This window comes from Gossypium hirsutum, chromosome D11, assembly GCF_007990345.1.
Source record: "Gossypium hirsutum isolate 1008001.06 chromosome D11, Gossypium_hirsutum_v2.1, whole genome shotgun sequence".
In the NCBI taxonomy this organism is placed as follows: Eukaryota; Viridiplantae; Streptophyta; class Magnoliopsida; order Malvales; family Malvaceae; genus Gossypium; species Gossypium hirsutum.
In genome coordinates this window covers 62,415,231-62,434,925 of record NC_053447.1, presented here as the reverse complement: position 1 = coordinate 62,434,925, position 19,695 = coordinate 62,415,231, and the positions used below count along the sequence as shown (strand labels likewise).

At 33.8% G+C, this 19,695-nt stretch overlaps 1 protein-coding gene across 4 annotated transcripts; it reads left to right on the top strand.

Annotated features, from left to right (window-relative positions):
- The first annotated feature begins 2,974 nt into the window (after nucleotides 1-2,974).
- On the top strand, nucleotides 2,975-11,168 carry LOC107927274 (ABC transporter C family member 3). Of its 4 annotated transcripts, none has more exons than XM_041104732.1 (14): nucleotides 2,975-3,223; nucleotides 4,001-4,092; nucleotides 4,741-4,803; nucleotides 4,924-5,009; nucleotides 6,887-8,007; nucleotides 8,120-8,206; nucleotides 8,301-8,942; nucleotides 9,059-9,223; nucleotides 9,383-9,677; nucleotides 9,771-9,985; nucleotides 10,067-10,372; nucleotides 10,451-10,514; nucleotides 10,594-10,833; nucleotides 10,923-11,168. In XM_041104732.1, exons 5-14 carry the CDS (start codon nucleotides 6,913-6,915, stop codon nucleotides 11,030-11,032), a joined length of 3,219 nt encoding a protein of 1,072 aa, XP_040960666.1. In that variant the 5' UTR covers nucleotides 2,975-3,223; nucleotides 4,001-4,092; nucleotides 4,741-4,803; nucleotides 4,924-5,009; nucleotides 6,887-6,912; the 3' UTR covers nucleotides 11,033-11,168. The 4 variants fall into 4 exon arrangements, with proteins under 4 accessions (XP_040960666.1, XP_040960667.1, XP_040960665.1 ...); XM_041104733.1 differs by having other exon boundaries at nucleotides 3,989-4,092; nucleotides 4,928-5,009; XM_041104731.1 differs by having other exon boundaries at nucleotides 3,989-4,092.
- The last annotated feature ends 8,527 nt before the right edge of the window (nucleotides 11,169-19,695 follow it).

The following is a 19,695-nucleotide window of genomic DNA, read 5'->3' as shown; positions in this document are numbered from 1 at the left end:
ACCTTAAAGTGAGGCCAATATCTTGTATCATGTCGAATATGGTTCGGTACTTCCTCGAATTGACCTTCAATGGGTTTAATCGTGTCTATTCCCATTCGAGCAAATATATGCAACATATCAGTAAAAATTCGACTAACAGTTTCCCCAGATCGTTGAAATCGCTCTGTTGCATTTGAATTTGATTCTCTATTTCCAAGAATGTACAATGATAATGCTAACTTCTCCATCGCCGATACTTTCCCATTCTTTAAGCCATAATTTGTTTGCAAATCATGCAACAATCTGTGAAATATATTTTTTGGCATCCTAAAACTAATCATGCAACGATCATCGTGCCTATTTAATACTTCGTCCACCCACATTTGACCAGTATAATTTGAATCCATATGCGGTTGCATAGTGAAATTAGTTTCATGGTGTACCAATACACTGCTTAACACATATTCTTCCTCATTATGATAATTGTTGTGCTCAACTTGGGTAACAATTGTGGCTATTCTTCGTTGAGCTTCTTCACTTAATTCAGAGGTATCATAATTCATATCAAAACTATTATACATATTGTTAAATTCATCCATAACCTGAAAAAGTAATCAAATGAAAATAAATCCTTTAAAATCTCGTGACATTCTATACAACACAAAAACTCGATTAAAAGCATAACATAAAAATACCAAACATAAAAAGTAGCATACATTAGTTTTTCATATAAAAAAGTAGTATAGTTATATTACAATAATATTTCTAAGGAGCTGATGGTGGAGGTGGTTGATGGTATGGTTGGAAGTGAAATGAGGATGTTGCTACCAAGGATGAAAATGATGTAATTGGATTTTGTTCAGCATACTCACGTCAAAGCCACCAAACCCTATCATCTGGGTCTAAGTTCAAAAACATTTCTCGTTTCACCGGTATTTGGAACATTTTGGTGGCAAAATAGTACAGTTCATCTCTTTTTGGAATTTCATCTCCCAAAGCACGCAAAGCATCCATTGCATTTGAAATAGTATATTGAGAGTGAGGAAAAATAATTTCATTCACTGACTTCCTTGGACTAGCCATACTCTCACACAATTTCTCAATCTAAGTAGTTAATGTATTTCTTGATGATTTTCAACTTGAACTTGATTTTTTTCCCTTACCGTGTACAGCCCCAAGTGTTTGCTTTCTTCGATTAGGGATTTCATGAGAAGGGTTTGATGGTACCTCATCAGGGGGAATACCTTCATTCTCGTTACTATGTTCATCTGAATCACCAAATCCCTCATAAGGTGCATCATCTCCCATAGGAACCCCACTTGGAAGAACACCAGACGAAGGTGCCCATGCGTTCTCTCCGGTGGCTATAATGCCACCAAACATTTGCCACATTAACTCATTCAATCGTGGCTCAATTCATTTCTTCTTAAATCCTTTAAAATCAGGATTTTCCTACATAAAATGCTAAATGTTAAATGTTATACTAAGATTTTTATAATTGTAAATTATTAATTTCAATAAACTTTATGCATTAAAATAATGATAAAGTTAACACTAACCTGTATTTTTGCAGCCCACCATTCTTCGGTAGCATCGACCGTCTTTTTAGATGGACACCATCCAATACCTGTAGATTCCTTAAGCAACTCCCTCCATAACCTCCATTCCTTTTTTAATGTATCCCACTTATTTTTCAATTGAGGTTTTCCATAATTTTTTTGTGTTTTTGCTTGAAAAAGAGCAATGACATTTTCCCATCCTTTTGAGTTTAGATGAGTTGTCGGTCTATTGCCAGCATTGACTTTATTCACGCAAAGTTCACAAAATATCAACGTCAACTCATCATCCCAAACAGCTTTTGTTGCTAAGCTACTATCTCCCTCCACAAAATTTCGTGTCTTTACCATCTATTATTATTTTGATTTTAAATGTCAATAGACATAAAACCATAAATATATAATTAGATATAAAAGCAGTGGTGATTAATTTCATTGGAAATGTATAACTCTTTAGCAATAAGTCCTACATCATTACACTAAGGGAATATTCGTACTCTAATCACAAGTAATGCAAAATAGCTTTTGTGTTTATCTGCTATTTGAGTTAAAAGTCTTTTATTCTCTATTACTTGTGTACTTAATTTTATCTACCTTTTCCTTTCAATTTTAATTGCTTGTTGATGATGTTCAAGAGGCTAGTATTGGCTAATGAAGTTTGCAAAGTCCTTATTGCATGCAAGGTAGCAAAAATTTAAAAGCAATTGGCTTTGCATGTCAGCCACATGCACTTGCATATGCATACATACGTGTACCGAATTTGCCAATAAGGGCCAGTAGCTTTTGTTTTTTTCGTATATGCTTTCCATTATGTTATCATTGCTTAAGCACTTAAAGTTTGTATATGAAAATACATTAACTTGAACAAACAAACTAATATAATGTATGAAAATACTTATCCTTCAAAATTTTTTTATGAATCTCTAAGTTGTAACCTTTAATAAAAATGTTGGTTAAAACCTTTAATATATGAAAGTGGAGAGTTGCAAATTTTTTAATTGACTACTTTATATTTTTTTTTTATTTTTAAAATACACTACATATATTTTTTACTTTTAAAATACACTACATATATTTTTTTTTACTTTTAAAATACACTACATATATATATTTTAAAATACACTACATATATATTTTTTATTTTTAAAATATAGTACATATATTTTTTATTTTTAAAATACACTACATATATATTTTTTATTTTTAAAATACACTACACGTATTTTTTAATTTTTAAAATTTTAAATACAATGCAATTTCTCCATTCCCATCTCCCCTCTTCCATCATTCCCCTCTTCCACCGTTCCCTCCTCCCATTTCCTATTCCCATGCAATACCCATTCCAATTTCCCATTCCACCGTGCCGTCCTCCCATTTCCCATTCCCATCTCCCCTCTTCCACCGTGCCCTCCTCCCATTTCCCATTCCCATCTCCCCTCTTCCACCGTGCCCTCCTCCCATTTCCCATTCCCATGCAATACCCATTCCCATTTCCCATTCCCATTCCCATTCCCATTCCCATTTCCCATTCCCATTCCCATTATCAACAATACTAACAGCAGTAGCAGCAACAACAGAAACAGCAACAAGGGTGTAAATCGGATGAGGTTAAAACGATCTGGGTTGGTGACCTTGTTCATTGGATGGATGAAACTTTTCTCCACGGTTGCTTCTCTCATACCGGCGAGGTATAAGCAAATACAATAGTGTGGTTATAGCATGAAATTGATAGATGCATGTATTGTCATGAATCTTACACTAGATCTTTTTTTGTTTTATGTTTTGAGGAATCTGTTGGTTTTAGTACTTTGCTGCCTTTTTTGTTTGCGGGGTTTAAAGATACGTTAAGGTTTGAGGTTTTTTACTAATATTTGTGGTTTATGTTTTTAATGTAATTACAGTTTTAGAAAATAATCTGCCTTTATGGCCTAAAACTTTTTGCCTAGAACATTAAAGCTAATTAATTTAAAGACAAGGATTGTTTTTAATTGAAGCTAAACAGATGAATAGACCGTATAGTTGATTGCCATTATAAAATAAAATTGGATAATTGCCAAAAGTCAATTTAAGCTGTGTTGTAGACTGCCTGGATGATTACCTTTTGGTTAAAAGCAGTTTACATCTCATTTCATAAACATGGAAATTTAATAATAAGAAAAAAGACCTCTTATTTCACATCAAAACTTTGCTGCTGATGCTTTCAAGAAAAAGAACAAGCTTTGCAGCAGTAGGAATCATAGTTGTTATAAAACTAGACATGTAATGACTTTTCATGTTGGGTGTTAATTAGGGGAGATAGGCTGGATTACGAAATCAATTATGCTTAAAATTCATTTTCCCCTACTACATGGACTCCTCCTCAACACTCAGAATTTTTGTTTAATATAGGCTTTTTAATGTAGATAACTTGTTGAACATATAAAATAGGATCCTCTTGTTTTTGTTTAATATAGGCTTTGGATCAGGTGTCTTAGCTCGCTTTGTTGTGGAGTGGGAATCGGGTAAAGAAGGTTGCACAATGCATGTGTCTCCTGATCAACTTTGGCCTCATACCAAGGTTCGATTTTTTTCTTATTTTGTTTTTTTCCTCTTTCTTTTAAAATAATTTCCTCAATTCTTTTCTCATACTATTTTACTTATGTTCCTTAGTATCATTTGTCAGCCACTTTGTTTCTTCAACATTTCTTTTCTTATGTCATATTAAAAATTTCATGGATTAAGATGCTATGTTGGCTCATTTTGCTGCTTGGTATGGTATCATTTATTTCCTGAATTTTTTAGAATTATTTGTGCCATGGTGGTTTACTTCTATGCTCGGGTAAAATCTTTTATACCTTTGTTAGCTTTTGTTTTTTTTTTAAGATTTGCTGATTCTTAGCACATATAGATCAATTTTTTCATCCTTTTTCTTTTTATGCTTTACTTCATTCTAGTACTTCGGCAAACTCATAGATTTTACATGTTCTATAATTTTTGTTAACATCATTAGAAAATCTGAAATGCATCACTGCAATTGTTAAGGTGTATTCTGTTAATATTATCTATTATTTCTGTCTCGATGCTTAAGGCCTGGTATGTTGAAGTTATCTCCATTCCTTATTTTTTGGCAGATTTGTTACTGGAAATTATAGGTTGTAATGACTTTTTGGAGTCCTTTTACTTGATTTATTTTCCATTCATCTTTCTAAAGGACTTAATAATGCAGGTATTTTTAGCTTTTGGATTTGTGCATAAGATTACTACCTTTGAGAAGACAGCTGAATTTCAGGTCAATGAATTAAATCTCCTTCTTCCTAGATTGATTGGTTTGCAATTTTTATCATTTATAGCTTGTTTGCAGTTTTTGATCTGTTTAATTACTTAACTAGTGTTCTTTGTTTATATATAGTCAGGGATATATATATATATTGAATGGGGACTGATGCTATTGAAGTAGGGGAGACTCCATTTGACTCCTATCCTAGTTCCTTTGAGGTACTATTTTCGACTTCCTTTCACTTTTTTTCTGTTCTAACTTTGAATCTATTGTATAATTTGATCGTTATCAGGAATAATTACATGCATTTGTTTGTGTTTTTTCTTTGCTTAAGCAAGTGTTAAAAGCCTTGGAAATTCGATTTGTGCCCTACAAGCTTTAAGTTATAATGTTTTTGAGTTTAGATGTTTAGGTAATTTCATTGTGTATGACTTAAAATTATAGTTAGTAATAATATTACTGTAAACCATGCTAAATTATAGGTCCAAAGATCAAAAGATAAAATGTTGCTACCTATGGGATAAGGTCAATATATCATTTAGAACCAGACTACTCAAAAAAAAAGCAATAACAATAACAACAATAATAACAGTGAGTGACAGCAAACCATCTCACCTTGAAGAAAGAATAACACTTTCTAACCAACCGTCCAAATGTAGACTTCCCCTGTCAATAGAGAAAAAAGGTAAATGTTGAGCATGAGAAAATAGAGGGAAAAAAACACAAGATATCTCTAACTTGTTAGTTTGATTGAGGAAACAGAATATCCTAAGCTCCCACAACCAAGAACAAAGTATAAAAGAGGGGAGAAACTAGCAAAAACGAGGGATAAACCAGTAAACAAGGGAGAAACCAGCAAGAACGAGGGGAGATTTCTGCTGTTTTGTTCCCAAATCTGAAAACAAATAAGATTGGGAAAGAAATTAGTTTAACATCTAAGGATAAAATAGTAAATTAATAAATTAAAGTAATGATATTATTGTCTCCTAAATATGTCTATTGCCCCAGCTTGTCCTAACTGCTGCTTTATCCACCAGTCAGCCCAAGGCTGTCCAGTGTAGTAGAAATCTCTCACTGTGCTGGCAGCCAACACATCCAAAGGCTGTCTCAGTTGACTCCAGTGCAGTCAGACTGATATTAAAGGAGAAAAAATCCACCGCACTGTTGTGCGTTGCTATCTAAAGGGGCCTTAATCTCACCACCACAACTATTTTTACATTAATCACACACAGTCTATCCTATCCAAACTCTCTGGACAACTGACATTAAAGAAAAATAATAAATAAAAAGCTATTTCGGAGTCAAAAATGACGGCATGGACGAAGGCTCACCTACTCGCACCTACTTTTAGTCTTGTATCGCTTTTCTGTGGATTTCCTTTTGCGGTCTCCGCCTCTTATTTTGCTATATCAACCCAAATTTTTCTACTGCCAAAGCCAAAAAAAAAAAAGTAAAAACCTTTTACGATCGTCTTTACTAATGAGTACAGCTACTAGTGTAGAGTTCAGCAACGAAAAAGGGGATGATAATGTATCCCCATATTCAAATGCTGATACTTTCGACCTTATTAGAGTTTCTTGGATGGGACCTCTCATTGCTGCTGGCACTGAGAAACCATTGTATCTTAAGGATGTTCCTCAGCTAGATAGCCACGATAGTGTTGTTGGGGCTTTTCCAATATTTAAAAACAGGCTCGAATCAGCTGATAGTGAGGGGAATGGTGTTACCTCACTTAAGCTGGTGAAGGCACTGTTCTTGTCAGCTCGGAAAGATATTCTTTGGACAGCTTTGCTTGCATTTACGTACACGGTGGCTTTGTCCGTGGGTCCATACCTCATCGACCCTTTCTATCAGTATCTGAATGGGCAAAGGGAATCTAAGGCTGAGGAGTATCTTCTAGTTGCTGCTTTCTTTGTTGCCAAGCTAGTGGAGTGCTTGTCTCAGAGGCGCAGGTTATTTAAGTTGCAACAAGTTGGACTTAGGCTGACCGCTCTATTGGTAGCAATGATATATAACAAGGGGTTAACCCTTTCGTGTCAGTCGAAGCAGAGCCATACCAGTGGGGAGGTAATCAATTTCATGATTGTTGATGCAGAAAGGGTGGGTGACTTTAGTTGGTACATGCATGATCCATGGATGGTAGCTTTGCAAGTTGCTTTGGCCTTATTGATCTTGTATAAGGCCCTGGGGCTAGCATCCATTGCCGCTTTTATTGCTAACGTACTTGTTATGTTGGCCAATATTCCTTTGAGGAAAATGCTGGAGAAGTTTCAGTATAGGTTAATGGAATCAAAAGATACAAGGATGAAGGCAACATCTGAAATTTTGAGGAATATGAGGATTCTTAAACTGCAGGGGTGGGAAATGAAGTTCCTCTCCAAGATTTTCGGGCTCAGGAGGGTCGAGGAAGGATGGTTAAAATGTTTCGTTTATACGAATGCCATGATTGATTCTGTTTTCTTGTTTGCACCAACCTTTGTATCTGTTGCCACTTTTGGTGCTTGTATGTTCTTAGGAGTCCCACTTGAGTCAGGGAAGATCCTATCTGCACTCGCAATATTCAGGATTCTTCAGGAGCCAATCTACAACCTTCCTGGCACAATCTCAATGATAGCTCAAACAAAGGTGTCACTTGATCGAATCGCTGCCTTCCTCCGGCTCGATGACTTGCAGCTTGATGCTATAGAAAAACTACCGAGTGGTAGTTCCGAAACAGCGATTGAGATTGCTGATGGGAACTTCTCTTGGGATATGTCATCCCCTACTGCAACACTAAAAGATATAAACTTGAAAGTTTCCCATGGCATGAGTGTTGCTGTTTGTGGTATGGTCGGCTCTGGCAAGTCAAGTTTTCTTTCCTGTCTTTTGGGAGAGTTACCAAAGATATCAGGAACTCTTAAGTTGTTTGGTACAACAGCCTATGTTGCTCAGTCACCTTGGATACAAACTGGCAAGATTGTAGACAACATATTGTTCGGTAAGGAAATGGACAGAGACAAGTATGACAAAGTGCTTGAAGCTTGTGCCCTCAAGAAGGATCTCGAAATTCTATCTTTCGGTGATCAGACAGTTATAGGCGAGTGGGGAATCAATCTGAGTGGTGGACAAAAGCACAGAATACAGATTGCTCGTGCTCTATACCATGATGCCGATATCTATCTGTTTGATGATCCTTTCAGCACGGTGGATGCTCACACCCGATCTCATTTACTTAAGGTAATGTCCTCCTATGATCATATGGCATGTATTTTAAGAGTTTCTATCGTTAATTTAATTGAAATAGTTATGTATGAACTCGGAGCATCTTGTTTATTCTTTTGAATGGCAGGAGGTTTTACTAAACAATTTGAGATCAAAAACAGTGATTTATGTCACTCATCAAGTCGAGTTTTTACCAGCTGCTGATCTAATTTTGGTGAGCTATTGTTTACATTATTGATTTTCATCATGTCTTAGATTCAAGAAATAATTTATTAACTGGATTCAACTTGTCTTTACATATTTGTTAGGTGATGAAAGGTGGCAGGATTGTTCAAGCTGGAAAGTATAATGATATTCTCAAATCAAGTACTGATTTTATGGAACTTGTGGATGCACATAAGAAAGCTTTGTCGGCCCTTGATACCGTCAAAGCAAGTTCGGTTTCGGAACGAACTACCAGTGAAGAAGGTGATATAGGTACTACTAATGGGAAAGTGCAGATAGAAGAAAACCAAGGTAACAAGAGCGGTAAAGTAGATGATGTCGGACCAAAAGGACAGCTTGTTCAAGAAGAAGAACGAGAGAAAGGACAAGTCGGGTTTTCGGTCTACTGGAAGTACATCACAACAGCATATGGAGGAGCTCTTGTGCGTTTAATAGTGCGTGCTCTGATTCTCTTTCAGAGTTATCAAATAGGCAGCAACTATTGGATGGTTTGGGGATCACCAATGTCGGCAGACATAAAGCCTCCTGTTGGGAGCTTTACACTAATCATTGTCTATTTGGCTTTGGCCATTACAAGTGTCGTTTGTGTCTTAGCCATATCCATGCTTCTTGGTACAGCTGGATATAAAACAGCCACTCTTCTCTTTAAAAAGATGCATCTTTGCATTTTCCGCGCTCCTATGTCTTTCTTCGATTCTACACCGAGTGGAAGAATCCTCAACAGAGTAAGCATCTAATGTTTTTCCTGTATGGATACGAAAGATTCGGTTTATCTTCATGTTTGTTGGCACTTTTCCCCTTGTTTTTGAAGTATTGTAAACTTTTTTGCTGCCTCTTATAGGCTTCTACAGATCAAAGTGCAGTAGATATGGACATCCCGTATCAAGTCGCCGCTTTTGCTTTCTCAGTTATCCAGCTACTTGGAATCATTGCAGTCATGTCTCAAGCTGCTTGGCAGATCTTTATCATTTTTATTCCAGTGGTTGCTACCTGCATTTTGTATCAGGTAACTCTTGCCGAATTGTGGCTATGGAATGCATGAAATCATGAACTTATTACAATGCAGCACCACATGGAAAATCTCGAATTTTCTACTTTGTAAAGCACATTTAATCGTTGCCTTATTGCTGAACAAAGGAATGCTCATAAATTTGTAATCTCGCAGCAATATTACATATCTTCTGCACGAGAACTTTCGCGGCTGGTTGGAGTATGCAAAGCTCCAGTAATACAGAATTTTGCTGAAACAATTTTAGGAGCAACAACTATAAGGAGCTTTGATCAAGAAAAAAGGTTCCAAGACACAAACATGGAGCTGACCGACTCGTATTCTCGTCCAAAATTCCATGTTGCCGGTGCAATGGAATGGCTGTTCTTCCGCCTGGACTTATTGTCTTCTGTTACTTTTGCCTTCTCTTTATTCATTTTAATCTCTATACCGGTGGGAGTTATTCATCCCGGTAAGTAAATGCAGATTCGTATTGGCACCTTTATTGACTACTAGATAACAGATGTTCTAGGAGAATGACTTGATGCATTTTTCGTTCGTTTAGCTATTGCCGGGTTAGCTGTGACGTATGGACTCAATCTAAATATATTGCAAGCTTCGATGGTATGGAATATTTGCAAAACGGAGAATAAGATTATATCTGTTGAGAGAATACTTCAGTATTGTAGTATTCCTAGTGAGCCTGCCCTTGTGGTGGAAACGAATCGCCCAGACCATTGTTGGCCGTACCACGGAGAAGTTCAGATTCGTGATCTGCAGGTAAGGCAGTGTTGTGGTGTTCTATGATCCTGTTTCTTGTGCATTGGCTGTATTAAATAAACGATGATGGTCTCGATGTAGGTACGATATGCCCCACACATGCCACTTGTGTTGCGAGGTCTGACCTGCACATTTCCTGGAGGGTTGAAAACCGGAATTGTAGGGAGAACAGGCAGTGGTAAATCAACTCTCATACAAACACTTTTCCGGATCGTTGAACCTGCAGCAGGGCAGATCATAATCGATGGTGTAAACATCTCATCGATTGGGTTGCATGATTTGCGTTCACGACTCGGCATCATCCCTCCAGAGCCTACCATGTTCGAAGGGACTATACGAAGCAACTTGGACCCTCTTGAAGAATACACAGATGAACAGATTTGGGAGGTAGGTTCATTTTAGTAAAACACCGTCTTTTATGATTGGTAATCGAAGTCTAACATCCATCAATATTGTGTTTTAAAGGCATTGGATAAATGCCGACTCGGGGATGAAGTTCGAAACAAGGCCGGCCGACTCAATTCCTTAGGTTCGATCCTTCTATCTTATAACACACGAGTTTGTCTTCTGTTGCATAAGTTATACTTAGTATAATTATTGTTGTGCAGTTAGTGAGAATGGAGAGAATTGGAGCATGGGGCAAAGGCAGTTGGTGTGCCTTGGGCGTGTACTATTGAAGAAAAGTAAGATCTTAGTGCTTGACGAAGCGACCGCATCGGTGGATACAGCCACTGACAACCTAATACAGATGACGTTAAGGGAGCACTTCTCCGATTGTACGGTCATGACGATCGCTCACCGGATAACTTCGGTTCTGGATAGCGACATGGTTCTGCTTCTAAGTCATGGTTAGTAGTACAGTATGGTCTGCTTATTAAGATGGATTCTTGGAAGTTCATTTCATTTAAATAGAAAAAAAAAACATTTGTTTTTGCAGGAGTAATAGAAGAATATGATAGTCCATCAAGTTTGCTGGAAAACAAGTCTTCATCATTTGCACAGCTTGTAGCAGAGTACACTGTGAGATCAAATTCTGGTTTGAATTAGATGATGATGAAGAAGAAAATTTACGAGTGTAAACAATTCGTGATGTTTTTAATTTGTAATTGTGAATGTTTTTCATTGTTTCGTGCCATTTTCTTTGGCTCCCAATAAACGATTTAAAAAATGCGTTGGTGTCAAATACATATCTATACTTTATATTTGCATCCAAATCCGAATGAATTTGAAATGTATAGTTTTAACATTTGATAAATTGCTAATATACTTCCAGCCTCCTCAGTCTAAGGGTGAAAGAGTCTTGTACATTCAAAAATGAGCAAAATGATAATTTTTGTAATTAATAACAAAAAATGTTAAAATTTATGAGATAATTTAATTAAATGGTTTCACATTAATTTAAAATATAACATAGTATTTTTAAACCGCATAACATGTTCAATCAATTTATCATAGCTTTAAAACCTCAAACAATTGAATTTAACCTCAACCGTTATATCTTATTCACCTGTTAAATGCAATAGTCTAGACACAAAAGTGAGAGTTTGTGTAAAAATATAAGTCTAGAAAACGAGTTTAGACAAAAAAATAATACTCATTTTCTAAACGGGTTGGACCTCTGGTAGGTATGAGCTATTTCGCTGCTGTTTTGTTGTTGTTTCGTTGCTATTTTGCTACTATTTCGTTATTATATTTTTACTATTTTATTTTTATTTTTTAGATATTGTATAACTCTTATTTCATTATTAGTTTTACCACTATTTTAAAGGCATTTGATTGTTAAGTTATAATTATCTTACTGTTATTTAAGTATAAATATTTTTTTTAATGTATTTTCAATTTATTGGGAAACATTTATTTTAATGTTTTTAATGTATTTGATTTGTTATATTTTTTAAATTTATTTTTATATAGAAAAATAATCTTAAAAAAAAGTAATACGGGTAGAACAAGTTGGATTTGGGTTTAGCATTTTTAATCTGAGTCAGGTTTAGGCATAATTTTAAACTTATTTTTCGAGTTGGGTCGAGCTTGGGGCCGAGAAAACGAATCTAAAATTTTACTTTGGCCCGACCTGATTTTGCCCATAATTAGGTCTAGATATGAATGAAGCATTTGGGTTAACTCTTAGAAGGAAGAATGATTTAGTCTTATTCCCGTCCTTATTCTTCTTCATCCAACTAATTGGGCACTGTAGAGGTCTTTGTACTATAGCGTGGAATGCTTTTGTAGTTTCTACAAGTAAAATATTATCATACACTAGAAATACATGCAAAATGGTCTTTTCTATAACAATTGAAGGGAAAAAACGATTAGTTTTATGAGGTGGAATTATTTAGATGATGTGACATTAATTTAAGATATGACGTGTGTAATGCCCAATTTCGCTCGGGCTCACATTACAAACAAAAAAATTAAACCAAAAAATTAAAGTACAAATTAGAAAACAATCCATTTGCAATATGGCCCAATATGACCAAAATCAGAAAACCCTAATAGCCCAAATGGTTTATAACCCAAACAATTTTCAGAAAGAAAAAAAACAGAAGCCCTAGTGCAACACTCTTTACCCGTGTTCCTTGCAGGAGCAGAGTATGAGGTATTACTAGAACTCAAACACTTATACTTTTTTTTTATAAAAATTTCGGCAACATTTCTGCTTATTTTTACATAAAACCCCTGCAAAATTTCAAAGACAATTTCAAATAATTTCAATATTTCTAACCAATTACAGTTATATGTTCAGACATAATTTATCTATTAATAAACACCAACATATTAAATCGAACAATACTGAATATATACATATTTATACCACATTACATAAAGTCATCTATACATGCCATGTTTCCAAAGTATTAATTGCAAAATACCAAAAAAGTTGATGATAGTGTGGATGATTATCTAACGTCGTCCAAGTTCCAAGCTGATTGATGTCACTATAATCAAGGGAAAATAAAAACGAGTAAGCATATAGCTTAGTGAGTAAACATATGACAAATAAATAAATTCCTCACATGATTACATAGTAACATAATTTTAATCACACATAAATTTTATTATTTGTTCAATTTCCAGCAAGCTATTTTTCTGCGTCACGGTCACTAATTTATTTTTATCTGGAGCTACAGGGCTCAAAATTAAGTTCCGTAAATTTTCCCAAAAACTATATTCATATAACTTTCCACCATAAAATTTTTAGAATTTTTGGTTTGAGAAATTAGTACAATTTATTCTCTAAAGATTCCCCTATTTCACTGCTCGACAGTTCCGATCTCTCCTTACTAAAATTTACTTAACTCCCTGTACAGAATTCAAACAATGTTCTCATTTATTTCTCTTAAAAATAGACTCATTAAGGAATTAAATCATGTAAATTTCAAGCCATAATTATTTTTGTACAATTTTTGATGATTTTCCAAAGTTGGAACAGGGGATTTCGAAATCAATTTAATCCTGTCTCAATAAAATTAAAATATCCCCAAATATAAAACTCTTTTGCTTCCCCTTTTTCTTCCATATGAAAATAGACTCATTCAGCTTCAATTTCATATATTGTTCAACTTATAATTTATTTTCCACCATTTATAGTGATTTTTCAAAGTTGCCCCACTGTTGTTGTTCAAAACAGTTTTGTATTTAAATTTGCTCTTTTGTACTTTTGATATTTCCTCCCATCTTACATATGGGTTGATAAAGTTTCAAACCCAAATATTTCTCACATAATCTTGTCCAGCATATATATATTCACCTTTCAAATTTTCCCATTGAACACTCGGAATGTTATCCGTTATCAGTAGATTCAGCACTTAGCAACCCCTTTCACATTCAATGATACGGTAGAATCAGCACTTAGCAACCACCAATGAATCGGGGAATCAGCACTTAGCAACCACCAATGAATCGGGGAATCAGCACTTAGCAACCACCAATGAATCAGGGAATCAACACTTAGCAACCCCCTTTACATTTAAAATATGGTGGAATCAACACTTAGCAACCTCCTTTATATTCAATGTACTCCGGCCTATTCCTAGTGTTCAACCGAAAACTGTGTTTTTCAACACTTTACCACATTTCCCAACTTAACCACAATTTTAGTATCTATACCAAGTATTAATTTTATGTTCAATGAAGTCTCAACATATAATTAATAATATAAAAATAATGCATTAATTCACATGTTTACTTACCTCGGTGCAAAATATCATAATTTTACAATTTACTCCACTATCTTCTCTTTTCCCCGTTTGAGGTAGTCTTCTCGTCTTTATTGATCTATAATAGCAAATTTAACTCATTTAATGTTCACATTTAATAAAATAATCCTCCATCCAACTTTTTGAAAAATTACAATTTTGCCCCCAAACTTTTGCATATTTTCACTTTTGTCCCTAAGCTCGAAAATTAAACTTCATCTCTTATTCTTAAGTTTTATGACATGCTGAACATTTTTCCCTTCTATGATAACATCAAATTCCCACTCTAACACATACTTTTGAACATTAATTATTTTTACCGATTATGTCTATTTACTCGTTTTCGCTTAAAATCGCTTAGCAAAAGTTGTTTAACATAATTTCTAGCTTCATATTCTACCATAAAGCAGCAAAATAAACACATTTCACCTATGGGTATTTTTCCAAATATGAACCCTAACATGAATTAATGGTAGAATAAGCTAAACCGAGTTACGAGGATTTCAAAAATGCGAAGAACATTAAAAACGGGGCTAGGATGCACTTACTATTGAGCTTGGAAGCTTAAAAACCCTAACTATGACTTCCCCCTTGCTGATTTCGTTCACCATGAAGAAGATGAGCACATTTTGCCATCTTTTTCCCTTTTTAATTCTTTTTATTACTAAATGACTAAAATGCCCCCATTTAAAAAAAATCTATTTCACCCATTTCTTATGTCTATTTTTGTCCATAAATTAAATAATGGCCTAATTACCATATAAGGACCATCAATTTATAATTTCATAACAATTAGACACTTCTAACATGTAGAACTCAACTTTTGCACTTTTTACAATTTAGTCCTTTTTGACTAAATTGAGTGCCCAAACGTCGAAATTTTCGAACGAAATTTTTACAAAATTTTTCCGTGAAATTTTAGATCATAAAAATATAATAATAATAATATTTTCCCTCGTCAAATTTGTGGTCTCGAAACCACTGTTCCGACTAGGCCCAGAATCGGGCTGTTACACCTAGTCACTTTTGCTCCGCACCCTAGCCTAGCACTACCGTCGCTCCTAGGCCTTTTGTCTTTGCAACCATCATTTTCAACCACCACCTACAAAAAAAATGAAGAAAAGACAAAAACCTAACACGCAAGAAGGAGCAGTTGAAACAGTAGAAAAAAATAAAATAAAAAATGTTGTAAAATCTACTATAAAAAGCCTAAAAAAAACAATTGTAGGGGTGGTTTTTTTTTAAGGAGAAATAAAACAGAAACAGACACGAAAAGCAATCAAAAAAGATAGAACAAAATTTTCAAAAGGTGATTCTCTTCATTTTTTCTGTATTAAAAACATAAAACATAAAATAAAAAAAAACTCACGAGTCATTTTGGTTTCCACTACCAAGAGTGAACGAGGATACTGTCCCTGATGATGGGCAGCTCCTTTGGTGAAATGATAGAGAAACTGAAAGGGTTTCTCGAATTTTTTTGTCAAGTTTCGAGGACCACTTACCCCATATCTGGGTTTGAGGAGTCAAAAGGCCCAAAAAATGGCCATTTTTTGCATTTTTAGGGCACCGGGAACGTTGGATCCCATCGCCGGCGACCGGTGGCCGTCGTGGGGGCTTGCCAGACCCAATGGTCGGCCCTAGGGTGTGTTTAAAAATGAAAAAGGTTTTTAGTTTTTTTTTAAACTAAGATGAAATGATTTTTTTTCGTTTTTTAAAACATAAATAGGGGTCGAAAACGACGTCGTTTTGGCCTATTTCCTTAAATCCCAAAACTGCGTCATTTTGAGGGGACTGACCTGCCAACCCGACTTGACCCAACAGGATTCACGTGTTTTTTTAAAAGGGGTCTAATTTCTACTTTAGCCCTTCCGCTTTTTTGTTACTTCTCAATTTCATCCTACTAATTATTATTTTCTTTTATTTTTTCCCTTTTTGTTTTGATTTTGTGCAATTTAGTCCTTGAACCACTGTGGACCCATTTAGGGGATGACATGTGTCTCAAGGGTTTGGGATAATTACCCATATGGTCCCTGTTTGTTTAAACTCTTTGTTTTAGTCCTTATTTAATTAATTTGCTTGTTTTTATATACAATTTTTACCTTTAATCTCACTCAAATCTTAATTCAGTCCCTAGCCTATATAATTTTACTCCTTTATGAACTTTTTATTTTTTAATATTTATTTTTTATACCTTTTATTATTTTCTTTACCCTTTTTTAATGTTTAGCATTTAATTTATTTATATTCCTTTTTTATGTTTTTTTCTATTAGTATTAGAATTAGTAACTATAATATGATTATTAATAATAATATTATAATTATGTTATTATTATAATATTTCTTTATTTACTTATTATTTATCATTCTACCCACATAACCATTTTAAATTAATTCATTATCATCATATCATACATTAAGTTTAAGCATTTATCCATATGTATATTATGCCTAAATAAGTTAAATGAACATCGTTTTAAGTGTTACGTTCGTTTTTTCGCACGATGCATAAAAAAGGAAATTTTTTTATACCGTGACAATGTTTATTATTTTTGGAATTTAGAAAAGTCCTGTTCCTAACTTACAGAATATGACTTTTTCTAAAATTGAAATAGTCGAATATCTATTTCAAAATATAAAAACAAGATTAAAATAACGATAAAAACGACATTATTCTGGTTTTCGAAAACTAAAGGCATCGTGACCTAACCCGCGGGGGCATGATCCTTCTTCTCGATTAATTCAGAATAGAGTCTTTTCTATTAAAATATCTTAATACAAAAAAGGGATCATATTTTAAATTCTCTTTAGATTTTCAATTATCGATACTAAGACATCAAGTAATCAATCAGGTACCAATTTTGGGCGTAATAAGGCTGCTAATCATTCCTCATGCGTAACCGACTCTTGAACCTATTTTTTGGATTTTGAAGGCTGAAAAACATTGTTTTGGTAAATCAAACATCTTATTAAAACGACCAAATTACGAGGTGATCCAATCACACTTCATGAAAGGGATTGGTGGCGACTCCATTTTCGTTTTTCAAATATAAGTCGATTTCAAAAAAAAAAGGTTTCGATAACATGAGTTGTTCGCTTTTATCTATTGTACCTTAATTCCGACTATTAATTTAACCTGACTTGGTTTCTTATTCTTCTTATTTTTTTGGTGAATATAACAAACTCAAAGTGCTTACATCAAACTACTAGAAGTAAAAAAAGCCTTTTGCTTTATCTAAACCTCAGTCCTGAAAATCTCCTAAGAAATCTCCTCAAAAATTTAGACATCTTCTTTATTATCAAAAATCAATTTAGTGATCCCATCGGCAACTCTATTATTCTTCTTGGAAACAAACATGAAAAACCACAATCTTCCATAGTTTAATAATTGTTTGGTTCATCTAACCAAGGCTGAATTTGCATCCGCCGATTACCTATCTTCAATGACTTTAATCACCTCCATGCTATTCGTATGAATTAGCACTCTCTCATATCTCTGTTCGTTTAAAATAGTCAGCCCATCCAAAATGCCCCAAAGTTCAAGTTCAAGTTCAAACACTGAACACTCCTCTAGGTAATGGTTATAACCAAGAATCCAGTCCCCAGTCCAACTACAATCGAGTAAATGAACATACTATCTCATATTTTAAACTGATGTTGTAACATTTAACCGAGTTAATCTCATAAAATTAACAATTTTTTTCAACTATTACGAAAAATATAATCTTGTTAATTTATCTACCTACAAGGATCTTTATCTTTATTTTAACTAAAATACATTCTTCATTATGGTACAGGGACCGATGTAGTATTTTTACCAATAATTCCCTAATGGAAAATTGGAAATCTGTTTGGTAGTATATTAATAAAATCAAATAAAAGAGGTCATTTGTGAATCCAAGGCTTGGTTCAGAATCGAATCTCAACATTGTATCGTTTACTATCTGCATATTATTTTTTTATAGACCCCAAAGTATTGATTTCTTTGTATCACCCCCCGCCCCCCCAAAAAAAAAAATTGAAAGGAAATGTATATATAGGTGATTTCTTTGCATTTTAGCATTTCCATGAACTTTCATTTTTCAAATAATTGTTGTTGGAAACTGAAAATTGGATCAATTAAACTACTAATATATCTTTCTTTCCTTGATCCCAAAGCAGAGATGCTTTTCAATTAAGGTTGACTGCGCTAAATGTTTTTAAAATTTAAAATATTGTAGTTGAGTCCTTAAAATATCAGTATCATATCAATCACGTCCTTATGTAAATTTAGTTGTCAGCTTGGTTGCAAGGGCAACATTAGAGGAGGACAGGCAGGGTCTTGGTCCTCCAAAGTGAAAATTTTGTCTTTCATTTTTATTTTGACCTTTTTAAAATTTAAAATTAAAATTTGATCCTTCCAAATATTATTATAAATTTTTGTTTGCAGAGTGATAAAATTGCATTTCAGTTCTCTCATCAATTTATAATTCAAATCCAACCCTCCCCATGAAATTATTTCTAGCTTCGTGGTCAAATTATAAACCTGTGGACAACAACATCTTTGATATAACATTTTAGTCCTCTTGAAATCTTAGTGTTATTTTTTAATATATTATACCTAAGTTATTCATCGATTCACAAATTTTAAATATATTCAATATCAAATATGATATGAACTGGTATTGATGGTTAAACCCGCAAAAAGATACAATTAATATAATTACTAATATTTTGAAGAAGGAAGTTTATTTAAAAGCTAATCATACTTTGTACAAAGAGAGGAAATCTCACAAATTACGAATAAAATTCAAGTGTTTCAACATCAAAAAGGGTGATCAGTATAGTCATGCTGGCAAGTAGACTCATAAAAAAGGGTGAGGTCATGGTTTGTCGTTGGATATCTTATTCTTAAAAGATAATTCAAATGTTGATGATGCAAACATTGAAATTTTCATGTTGCAAGTAAATCAAAAAAGTGTTTTGACATTATTATAGAGAGCTCTCTAACTTTAGTCAAGAGTAAAAGAAAAAAAAGTCATGTTAGCAATTCGTTAATAGATTAATGAAATTTTTAGAGGTAATGACTCATTTGAATAATTAACATAATTAGAAGGACTAAATTGCCAACAAAATTAAAATAACCAAAACAAGAACAATGCTATTTTTATCTCGTTAACCCGTCGTATCTCACCACTTATTGCCCAAATGGACCCTCATTCTATAACTCTTATTAAAATTCACCTTTTTTCATTACTTTTTACAATATATTAAACGTTTAAAATTTTAAAAAAAAATCAATTTACCTTCAAACAAATAAACTATCACTTAACTTTCATAAATTTTATTTTAAGCACCAAAAAAAAAAAAAAGGACATTACCATTATGAACCATTTACATTTTGGTCATCATCATTAATTTGAGGTTAGACAATGTTATTGTATACTTATTTTATATTTTTACAAGAATTACCTAGGTTTTTAAAGGAAAAGCCTCGGGGTTTTATAAAGAAAAACCGTTTTTTCCCTTTTAGAA